Genomic DNA, 11,664 nt, shown 5'->3' on the forward strand with positions numbered 1-11,664 from the left:
TGCCAGTGTCACTAAGCGATCATTTTTCTGATCGCTGTATTAGTGTCACTGTTGCCGCTAGGAAGCTAATTTTTTTTTTTATTGCGATTTTTTTTTTACTAAAGACATGTGGCTGAATAAATTTTGGCCTAAATGTTTGACTAAAATTTAGTTTATTCAATTTTTCTTATAACAAAAAGTAAAAAAAAAATTAATTTTTTTTCAAAAATGTCGCTCTATTTTTGTTTATAGCGCAAAAAATAAAAATCACAGAGGCAATCAAATACCATTAAAAAAAAAGCTCTATTTGTGGGAAGAAACGGACGCAAATTTTGTTTGGGAGCCAGTCGCACGACCGCGCAATTGTCTGTTAAAGCGACGCAGTGCCGAATTGTAAAAACACCTCTGGGCATTTAGCAGCATATTGGTCCGGGGCTTAAGTGGTTAACCTCGGCTGCTAGCAGGGGGTAAAACCGCCCATCTAGCGGCCGAATAGCACAGTGAAATTGGCGGTAAAAAAATAGCGGCACTTTACTGCCGACATCGCCCCCGCCCAAGGGGCCTAAGGGGTAGCAAAAAAAGGGGGGGGGAGGGAACTTGTTGGGACTTTATATGAAATGTATATAAATACGTCTCCATCCCTGATCCAATAGAAACAAAAGAGAACTGGGGTGGGACTTTATATGAGGTACTGTATGTGCTGCAACAGAAACACAGCCAATATAAAACACAATGTTTATTGCTAAATAATAATTGCATAACATGTAAGAAAATGAATTCATAGGTTTGTGTCCACAATGACAACATGTAACAAACATGGTATTTAGAAAACCGGCAACAACAATAAATGATACGTTGTATAATAAACATATAACTGCTGTATCAAGATAATACATTGTAGGGTAAATATATAACAGCATCCTAGCTGACATGGACCATCTCAGAAACAGTATAATACAGTATAATACTGGCGCTGAGGTGATCAGGGACATTGTGACTGGTGTGGAGGTGATTAGGGACACTGAGACTGGTGTGGAGGTGATCAGGGACACTGTGACTGGTGTGGAGGTGATCAGGGACACTGAGACTGGTGTGGAGGTGATCAGGGACACTGAGACTGGTGTGGAGGTGATTAGGGACACTGAGACTGGTGTGGAGGTGATTAGGGACACTGAGACTGGTGTGGAGGTGATTAGGGACACTGAGACTGGTGTGGAGGTGATTAGGGACACTGTGACTGGTGTGGAGGTGATCAGGGACACTGAGACTGGTGTGGAGGTGATTAGGGACACTGTGACTGGTGTGGAGGTGATCAGGGACACTGAGACTGGTGTGGAGGTGATCAGGGACACTGTGACTGGTGCTGGGGTGATCAGAGACACTGTGACTGACGCAGAGGTGATCAGACAGGGACACTGAGACTGGTGTGGAGGTGATCAGGGACACTGAGACTGGTGTGGAGGTGATTAGGGACACTGAGACTGGTGTGGAGGTGATTAGGGACACTGAGACTGGTGTGGAGGTGATTAGGGACACTGAGACTGGTGTGGAGGTGATTAGGGACACTGTGACTGGTGTGGAGGTGATAAGGGACACTGAGACTGGTGTGGAGGTGATCAGGGACACTGTGACTGGTGCTGGGGTGATCAGAGACACTGTGACTGACGCAGAGGTGATCAGACAGGGACACTGAGACTGGTGTGGAGGTGATTAGGGACACTGAGACTGGTGTGGAGGTGATTAGGGACACTGAGACTGGTGTGGAGGTGATCAGGGACACTGAGACTGGTGTGGAGGTGATTAGGGACACTGAGACTGGTGTGGAGGTGATCAGGGACACTGTGACTGGTGCTGGGGTGATCAGAGACACTGTGACTGACGCAGAGGTGATCAGACAGGGACACTGAGACTGGTGTGGAGGTGATTAGGGACACTGTGACTGGTGTGGAGGTGATTAGGGACACTGTGACTGGTGTGGAGGTGATCAGGGACACTGAGACTGGTGTGGAGGTGATCAGGGACACTGAGACTGGTGTGGAGGTGATTAGGGACACTGAGACTGGTGTGGAGGTGATCAGGGACACTGAGACTGGTGTGGAGGTGATTAGTGACACTGAGACTGGTGTGGAGGTGATCAGGGACACTGAGACTGGTGTGGAGGTGATTAGGGACACTGAGACTGGTGTGGAGGTGATTAGGGACACTGAGACTGGTGTGGAGGTGATCAGGGACACTGAGACTGGTGTGGAGGTGATTAGGGACACTGAGACTGGTGTGGAGGTGATCAGGGACACTGAGACTGGTGTGGAGGTGATTAGGGACACTGAGACTGGTGTGGAGGTGATCAGGGACACTGTGACTGGTGCTGGGGTGATCAGAGACACTGTGACTGACGCAGAGGTGATCAGACAGGGACACTGAGACTGGTGTGGAGGTGATTAGGGACACTGAGACTGGTGTGGAGGTGATTAGGGACACTGAGACTGGTGTGGAGGTGATCAGGGACACTGAGACTGGTGTGGAGGTGATTAGGGACACTGAGACTGGTGTGGAGGTGATCAGGGACACTGTGACTGGTGCTGGGGTGATCAGAGACACTGTGACTGACGCAGAGGTGATCAGACAGGGACACTGAGACTGGTGTGGAGGTGATTAGGGACACTGTGACTGGTGTGGAGGTGATTAGGGACACTGTGACTGGTGTGGAGGTGATCAGGGACACTGAGACTGGTGTGGAGGTGATCAGGGACACTGAGACTGGTGTGGAGGTGATTAGGGACACTGAGACTGGTGTGGAGGTGATCAGGGACACTGAGACTGGTGTGGAGGTGATTAGGGACACTGAGACTGGTGTGGAGGTGATTAGGGACACTGAGACTGGTGTGGAGGTGATTAGGGACACTGAGACTGGTGTGGAGGTGATCAGGGACACTGTGACTGGTGCTGGGGTGATCAGAGACACTGTGACTGACGCAGAGGTGATCAGACAGGGACACTGAGACTGGTGTGGAGGTGATTAGGGACACTGTGACTGGTGTGGAGGTGATTAGGGACACTGTGACTGGTGTGGAGGTGATCAGGGACACTGAGACTGGTGTGGAGGTGATCAGGGACACTGAGACTGGTGTGGAGGTGATTAGGGACACTGAGACTGGTGTGGAGGTGATCAGGGACACTGAGACTGGTGTGGAGGTGATTAGGGACACTATGACTGACGCGGAGGTGATCAGGGACACTGTGACTGGTGCATGGGAGTCATCCTCGCAGAGTGTGCCCATGGCGCTCTGCATTCTGGGCACACTCAGAATGTGAATATCTCCTAAACGGCCCAAGTTTATGAGATATTCACCGTACCTACAGGTTAGGTGAATGATCCGCTCTGTGTGTCCATAAAAGCTCAGCGGGGATCCTCCGTAAAATCCCTGCTGAGCCGTCGGCTGACAGGGCGGTCCCCGCCGCACCGCACACTGTGCAGGGACCGCCCTGTCTTTCCTCCACTCTCCCCTATGGGGGATCGGATGAACACGGACCGTATATCCATGTTCATCCGATCCGATCCGCCAGACGGAAGAAAAATAGGATTTTCTTCCGTCCGAAAAATCGGATCTTTGCGGAGGCGGACGATTACGGGTGTCAGCGGATGGTCATGCGCTGACACCCGCAATCCCATAGGGACCAATGTATGTCCCGTTTTCATCCGCAACGGATGGATGAAAATGCGGACATACGGTGCGCACGTCTGAAAGGGCCCTTAGACTTACTATAAGCTTACCTATGGGTACAAATTGTAAATCAGAGCTTACTTCCATGTTACCAAACAAAAAATGAAAAGAGCAGCTTGTAAATATAATAAAGTTATCACAGTCATAATAAGTTCAGCTCACTAATGAATCTCTACTCTCCTTCAATGTAATCAGTATGAGTATTAGTGTCTGTGAGGATAGAATAAGGGTGACCACATGCAGCCAGTTTATTAGCATTGCACATCATTAGTACAGAACATGAAGCACGCAGCGATAAGCACCCCAAGATGACAACGTTTATCAGGCACACTTCCCGAGCTCTCTACTCACAGAACGGACATGCGGGGAACGATCTAGAAATCTTCCCCCGTAGATGGGCACCGGGATCTCTTCTTTGGGGGCGCCCATTGTATGCCAAACCAAAAGCACCCTCCGCTCCGCACCGGGCACCGGCCGATGTTTACTGTTACCAGGCAACAGGAGGAGGTCACGTGGCCCGCTCTGCAGCACGGATCGTGTTACTGCTGTCCCTCCTAGGAGATGGGAGCTTCTAATACTGATCAATCACCCTGGCACAGACCAACTTCAGATTTTCTATCATTTTATTTTTATTGTTTTTACTAAAACATTTAGTTCAATTAAACTTAAAGAAATATGTCTCATAGCTGGATCAAAAGAGGGAAACAGTGGCAACCGATGATTTTAGATGTAATTTTCCAAGCTGGATCCTGAAGGAGGGTTGTTATGGATAAAATCTGTATTGTCATGTAAGAAATTTAAACCCAAAAATTTAAATGTGTCATATTGTAATTTACCAATTCTTAGATGTGACTGCTTTAACCACTTCATTACTGGGCACTTAAACCCCCTTCGTGCCCAGACCAATTTTCAGCTTTCAGCGTTGACGCATTTTGAATGACAATTGCGCGGTCATACAACACTGTACCCAAATTATATTTTTATCATTTTTTTCCCACAAATAGAGCTTTCTTTTGGTGGTATTTGATCATCTCTGCGATTTTTTTTTTTTTTTTGCGCCATAAACAAAAAAAGACAGAAAATTTGGAAAAAAAACACAATGGGGTAGATTCACGTATGGGCGCGCATAGTTACGGCGGCGCACCGTTTCGTATTTACGCTACGTCGCCGTAACTTACAGGAGCAAGTGCTGTATTCACAAAGCACTTGCTCCGTAAGTCGCGGCTGCGTAGCGTAAAAGGGGCCGGCGTAAGTGCGCGTAATTCAAATGTGGAAGGGGGGCGTGTTTTATTTAAATTTATGATGACCTGACGTAATTGACGTTTTGTACGGGCGGCGCATGCGCCGTCCGTGTACATATCCCAGTGTGCATTGCTTCCAGGTACGGCGTAACAACGTATAGGTTTCGACGTGAACGTAAATTACGTCCAGCCCTATTCGCGAACGACTTACGCAAACGACGTAAATAATTAAAATTTCGAAGCGGGAACGACGTCCATACTTAACATTGGCTGCGCCTCCTAATAGCAGGAGCAGCCTTACGCCGAAAAAGCCTTGACGTAAAAAAACGAATGCCGGGCGCACGTACATTTGTGAATCGGCGTAAGTAGACAATTTGCATATTCTACGCCGACAACAACGGAAGCGCCCCTTTTGTCGCCTGTAGCGCAACGCTATTGCAGCCTGAAATACGCTGGAGGGGTGATTTAACATTGTCGGCTATGGAGATGGTTCACATCTCTACGCCGAACGCCGAAAAACGCCGTATGCCTGAAGCTCAAAACAAGTCCCGTACCCTTTTTTCAGGCGGCTTTCGGCGTTCGGCATAGCCGACAATGTTAATCACCCCTCCGGCATATGTAAACGCCGCGTTTTGTCGCGGCAAATCGCGGGACAAAACGCTGCAATTTGTCGCGGCAAATCGCGGTAAAATACGCCGCGTTCAGGTGTGAATGCAGCCTTAGATACGACGGCATAAGAGACTTATGCCAGTCGTATCTTAGGCTAAAGTCGGCGTATCTATCTTTCTGAATACAGAAAATAGATACGCCGGCGCAGCTTAGCAATTACGCGGCGTATCTATGGATACGCCGGCGTAATTGTTCTCTGAATCTACCCCAATATTTTTTACTTTTTGTTATAATAATATCCCAATTTTTTTTTTTTTTTTATGTTTTTCCTCGGTTTAGGCCGATACGTATTCTTCTACATATTTTTGTTAAAAAAAATAGCAAAAAGCGTATTTGATCGCTTTGCGCAAAAGTTATAGCACCTACAAAATAGGGGATAGATTTATGATTTTTTTTTTTTTTTTTTATTTTTTACTAGTAATAGCGGCGATCTGCGATTTTTTATATTTTTTTGTCAGGTTTGCGATATTGCGGCGGACATATCGGACACTTTTGACACAAATTTTGGACCATTCAAATTTATACAGCAATCAGTGCTATAAAAATGCACTAATTACTGTATAAATGTGACTGGCAGGGAAGGGTTTAACCACTAGGGGGTGAGGAAGGGGTTAAATGTATTACCTGGGTGTGTTCTAACTGTGTGTGGAGGGGGACTGACTGGGGGAGGTGACCGATGCTGTGTCCCTATGTACAAGAGACACAGATCGGTCTCCTCTCTCCCTGACAGGACATGGAGCTCTGTGTTTACACACAGAGGTCCCCGTCCCTGCTGTCACCGACGATCGCGTGTACCCGGCGGACATCGCGGACGCCAGGTACACGCATCGGCTTCCCAGCGATGCGCCGGCACAGTGTTTAACCGCTGCGCGCCCCCCAGTGGCGCGTGCGGGTAATGCAAAGAAAAAGACGTCCAAAGACGTCCACTCGGCACTTGAGAGCCGCGCTGTAGACGTCTTTTGTCTATAGCGCGGATCTCAAGTGGTTAAGCCCCTTTCCACACAGGCTGTCCAATCAGGTCCACCTGTCAGTTTTTCATCAGATCCAATCCTGATCGGACGCTCTATTCATCGCTATGGAGCAGCGGATGTCAGCGGTGACATGTCCACTGACACCAGCCGATATCCGATCCCATTGTGTCATTGAAATCCAGACGGATGGAAAATAGGGTCACCATCCATCTGGAATTCACAGACAGGATTGGATCGGATATCGGCGGGTGTCAGAGGACATGTCACCGCTGTTCCATAGGGATAAATGGAGCATCCGATCAAGCCTTGACTTGATCGAATAGAGCATCAGATTAAGTCAGATCCAATCAGGATCAGATCTGATGAAAAAGGATAGGCAGTCCATTTTCATCAAATCTCCCCATAGAGGACAGCGGGGTTATGACAGGTCTGTCCTCTGTTGAGCAAAGCAGAGCCTGCCAAGCGGATCGCCCATGTAAAAAAAGGCCCTTACATTTCTGTTTTAACAGTTTTTTCATTATATTTTTACTTGTTGATTTAGGGCCAGTGTTCCGTCAGAATCGGCGACCCGTCAGATTGGGTAACGGAAGTAACGTTCCGTCATCTGCACATGCGTTCCACCACTACCAGGTGTTACTACACCCAGCTACGTCTTGAACTTAACTACTTGTCGACCACCCACCGCAGATGTACTGCGGCAAGGTGGCTCGGTTGTGCAAATTGCCGTAGCGGTACACCGATTCCTGTACTGGCATTCGTGGGAGCGTTCTGATTGGACAGCGGGGGAGCCAATCAGCGGGTCCAGCAGACTCGATGTCCGCCAGCCACTCGTAATCTTTCCCCAAAAGAGACAGAACGTGGATGACATTAATATCTGTCTTCCTGCTAAGCACCAAATACCATCAAAAGAAAACTCTATTTGTGCGGAAAAAAGGACGTTGATTTAGTTTGGGTATAACATCACACAACCACGCAATTGTCAGTTAACGTAACGCAGTGCTGTATCGCAAAAAAATGGCCTTGTCATTGAGGGGGTAAATCCTTTTGGGGCTGAAGTGGTTAACAGTAATTTTAGCAATAAAGTGAGCGTATATCATTAAATATAGTTTATTGATATCTGTGATGCTGTTTGCAGGTTTAATTTGTAAAGTCTAATGCCACGTACACACGACCGTTTTTCGGGATGTAAGAAATAACTTTTTTTTTATGTCATTAAAAACGATCGTGTGTGGGCTCCAGAGCATTTTCACTACGTAAAAAATGGGCATTAAAAATGTAGAACATGCGCTAAATTTTCACGTCGAAAAAACTGTGCATGCTCAGAAGCAAGTTATGAGACGGGAGCGCTCGTTCGGGTAAAAGTAGCGTTCGTAATGGAGATAGCACATTCATCACGCTGTAACAGACTGAAAAGCGCGAATCGTCTCTCACCAAACTTTTACTAACACAAAATCAGCAAAAGCAGCCCCAAGGGTGGCGCCATCCGAATGGTACTTCCCCTTTATAGTGCCGTCGTACGTGTTGTACGTCACCGCGCTTTGCTAGAGCATTTTTTTTTCATGATCGTGTGTAGGCAAAGCCTTTTTTCAAGACCATTAAAAATGGTCGTGTGTACGCGGCATACATGTTTAGCACTGAGCAGTGCGGGGTGTACCAACATGGCCTCCGCCACCTTCCTACTGCTCTCATCCAGCTTCTTTCAAAATGTAACTACAAAACAGCATCACACATCTCAACAGAATGTATTTATTTACATACGCCCACTTTATTGCAAAAATTATGTTAAATTCAAGAAGTAGCTGGGTGTAATAAGATGTCCGCTGCCGTCTTCTTCTGACTGCAGGTGTTCTGTCAGATTAGCAAACCTGTTAGAGGTGGACGCATGCACAGCTGACGGAACATCACTTCCATTACCTAATCTGAGGAGCCGCCGATTCTGACGGAATACCGGTGCTACCTATAGGCAAGGTTGGTGCCGGCCCTGAGCAAACATCAGTCAGGCCACTGGCGTGATCCTTCAGCTCCCCCTATTACTTACCTTAGCCTGATCTCGATCCAGCTATGTGCACTAGACCTGAGGCTCTCTGGGTTCTCTCCCTTAGGGTTGCCACTTTTTCTTCAAGCCCAACCCGAACACTTCAATTTTTTTTTTCATTTTTTTTTAGCATACACTAGTGACTAGAGCAGTGTTTCCCAACCTCTCTAGTGCCGTGACCCCTTAATAAAATTTCCCAAGCTGTTGGGACCCCCAACAGTAGACTTTTCGTAGCGTGGGTTGTCAGCGCCCCTAACCCTCGGACATTTAGGGCTCCCTGAGTCCCTTCCACTCGTACCATATTCAGGGGCGGACTGACAACTCATGGGGCCCTCGGGCAATAGAAGATTATGGGGCCCCCTGGGCTTACAGATGGCCACCATGCCAGGAGGCAGTGCAGAGGCGGGGCAGCTAAAATCTCGGGATTTTCACATCAAAAGCATGTCGGTTTCGGACATATGAGGGACAGATGTAAAAAAAAACACAGATTTTTACATACTGTCCCTAGTTTTACTGAGCCTGGCAACCCTGATGGGGCCCCCTAGTGGCATGGGGCCCTCGGGCAGTGCCCGAGAGCCTCAATGGTCAGTCCGCCCCTGACCATATTAAAACCCCTTCTGGTAAATTTTAGGATGTTACACTCTCTTTATGTTCTCCTTTCTTTCCCTTTTTTTTATTCCCATCCCCTCTAGCTGTCTTTTCTGTTCTTTCTCTTATTCCTCTCCATCTCCCTTCCATGTATTCTCTATTTTTATGCATTCTCTTACTCCTTGGGGGGAGTCGGGATGAGTGGCAGTGCCGGCGGGGAGTTCTGATCAGCCAACTTGGGTGCTCTTGATCAAGATCACCTGCTGACCTGAGAACTGTAGTGGGGACTTTAAATGGCAACTCTTATCACAAGTGGTGTTACCCACTGTGTCTCCAGCTCTATAGTGTATTGCAGCAGTGACCCCTATGCTGAAATCAGAAGATAGGGTCTTCTCCAGCCCCTCCCACTTCACATTCCTCACCAGTCAGCTGACATCTAGTCTCTGCCTGCCCCACAGTCATGTTGTGAACTGAATGGGCGGCCACAGGCTCCAGGAACTGCCCTGCTGGGCATCTGCGAAAAGTCTGTGAGTGCTGCGGGCTTCAGGAACAGCCCAGGATTTGGTGACCCCTGGCAAATTGTCATTTGACCCCCAAGGGGGTCCCGACCCCCAGGTTGAGAACCACTGGACTAGAGGATTGTAAAAGACCTGGGACACCTTTGTGCGTACCAAAAAAAAAACAGTAATGTGGTGTGCATAGTGCCCCCGGCTCTCACCCTCCTATCAGGCCCTGTTCTGAGCCACATTCCTGTCTGACAATTGTGTCCAGGTTTCAGGAGGACTGAAATCACACATGATTCAAAACCCGAACTGTCCGGGTGAATCCTGGACAGGTGGCAACCCTGCTCTCCCTCCTTATTGGCTGAGACGAAGCAGTGGGAGCCATTGGCCCCGAGAAGAGGAAGATCAGGGCTGTTCTGTGCAAAACCAATGCACAGGGCAGGTAAGTATAACATGTTTGTTATTTTTTTTAACCACTTCAGCCCTCGAAAGGTTTAACTCACTTCTTGACAAGGCCATTTTTTGCAATACGGCACTGCGTTGCTTTAAGGGGGAAAAGGGAGTTACCGCTCCAGGTGGATGTGTTTTAACAATCAATGTCCTCTCAGCTTGCTATACCTGCACCCCATATTGCTTTTATTCTCTTTTTATACTGAAGTGATCACTTTTATGTTTTTGGTTTTATTACAATAAAACCTATCCTCTTTTACCTGCACCATCCGGAGCATTGTTTTCTTTCTTTTCCCTGCATGACCTGCTTGGATACAAAGTTTTTCAAACTCCATGTCTGTGTGCACCTTGCATCAGTGGACACTACTGTTCACATCACCAGTTGTCGCTCAAACAAGCTGATCCTCTGTTCCTGTTCACGAATCGGAGTTGGAGCAAGTACACCTACGGTGAGGTTCCAGTCCAGGCTCACAGCCATCCATCAGGATACCCCGTGGTGAGTCTACTATTGTGCCATCATCCAGCCGAGCAGAGTCGAGTGGAGTCCTTCCATGCGTTTACGATCTGTTGTCGCTGACAAGCAGATCCACGTCATCTGGTAAGAGTATTCCATCTACTCCTGATTTTATCGTGCAGAAAGTTTTTCCAATGATGAGGATGTGGTCATACACCCCCTATTGATGGACTTTTTGTCTCTATGTTTTCTTTTGTGTGTGTTATTTCAAAATGGACACATATTCACAGGTCACTGTGTTCTTTTCACATTGACGCATAATTTGCATTTTTGTAAAAGAATTTTTAGCGCTGCATATTTTTTCACTGTTTCTATTTCAATTTTTGTCATATTGCTTGTGTAGCTGCTTATTTCATATTTCTAGATTAGCGCAGTATTTTCCCCTTTTTCACACTCTCAGGAAACCATGGGTGCCAGCAATGCACAAGGCAAAAATAGAAAGGATATATGGACAGCCGCACTCCAAAAAAAAACTTTACGGTTGCCTTTATTGGAAAAAGGATAAAAGCACTACAAATCGCAGCAGGGATGGGATATACAGCTGACGCGTTTCGCACTATTAACTAGTGCTTAATCATGTGTTGCTTTAATTGACAGTTGCGAGGTCGTGCGATGTTGTACCAAAACAAAATTGATGTCCTTTTTTCCCCACAAACAGAGATTTCTTTTGGTGGTGTTTGTTCACCTCTGCGGTTTTTATTTTTTACACTATAAACAAAACAAAAGCTGAAATTTTGGAAAAATATCCAATTTTTTTACTTTCTGCTATAAAACATTTCCAAAAAAAGTAAAAAACTAATTTATTCATCAGTTTAGACCAATATGTATTCTGCTACATATTTTTTTGGTAAAAAAAAATCACAATAAACATACCGTATTTATCGCGGTATAACGCGCTCCCGCGTATACCACGCACCCCTAAAGTGACCCCCAATCCTGTGGAAAAAAGGTTATTTTTGTACTTACAGTTTTTGTGTCTTGCGCGGCGTCCA

At 46.9% G+C, this 11,664-nt stretch overlaps 1 protein-coding gene across 1 annotated transcript in view; it reads right to left on the minus strand.

Annotated features, from left to right (window-relative positions):
• The window catches only part of EFHB (EF-hand domain family member B), a 70,614-nt gene extending 66,412 nt beyond the window's left edge, over positions 1-4,202 (minus strand). Inside the window, exon 1 of the mRNA XM_040352975.1 lies at positions 4,053-4,202. Within this exon, the coding sequence (XP_040208909.1) occupies positions 4,053-4,130 (78 nt within the window). The 5' untranslated portion in view covers positions 4,131-4,202. The remainder of the gene's footprint in view (positions 1-4,052) is intronic.
• Between the last annotated feature and the right edge of the window lie 7,462 nt (positions 4,203-11,664).

The sequence above is a fragment of the Rana temporaria genome, chromosome 5 (genome assembly GCF_905171775.1).
Source record: "Rana temporaria chromosome 5, aRanTem1.1, whole genome shotgun sequence".
NCBI classification, from domain to species: domain Eukaryota; kingdom Metazoa; phylum Chordata; class Amphibia; order Anura; family Ranidae; genus Rana; species Rana temporaria.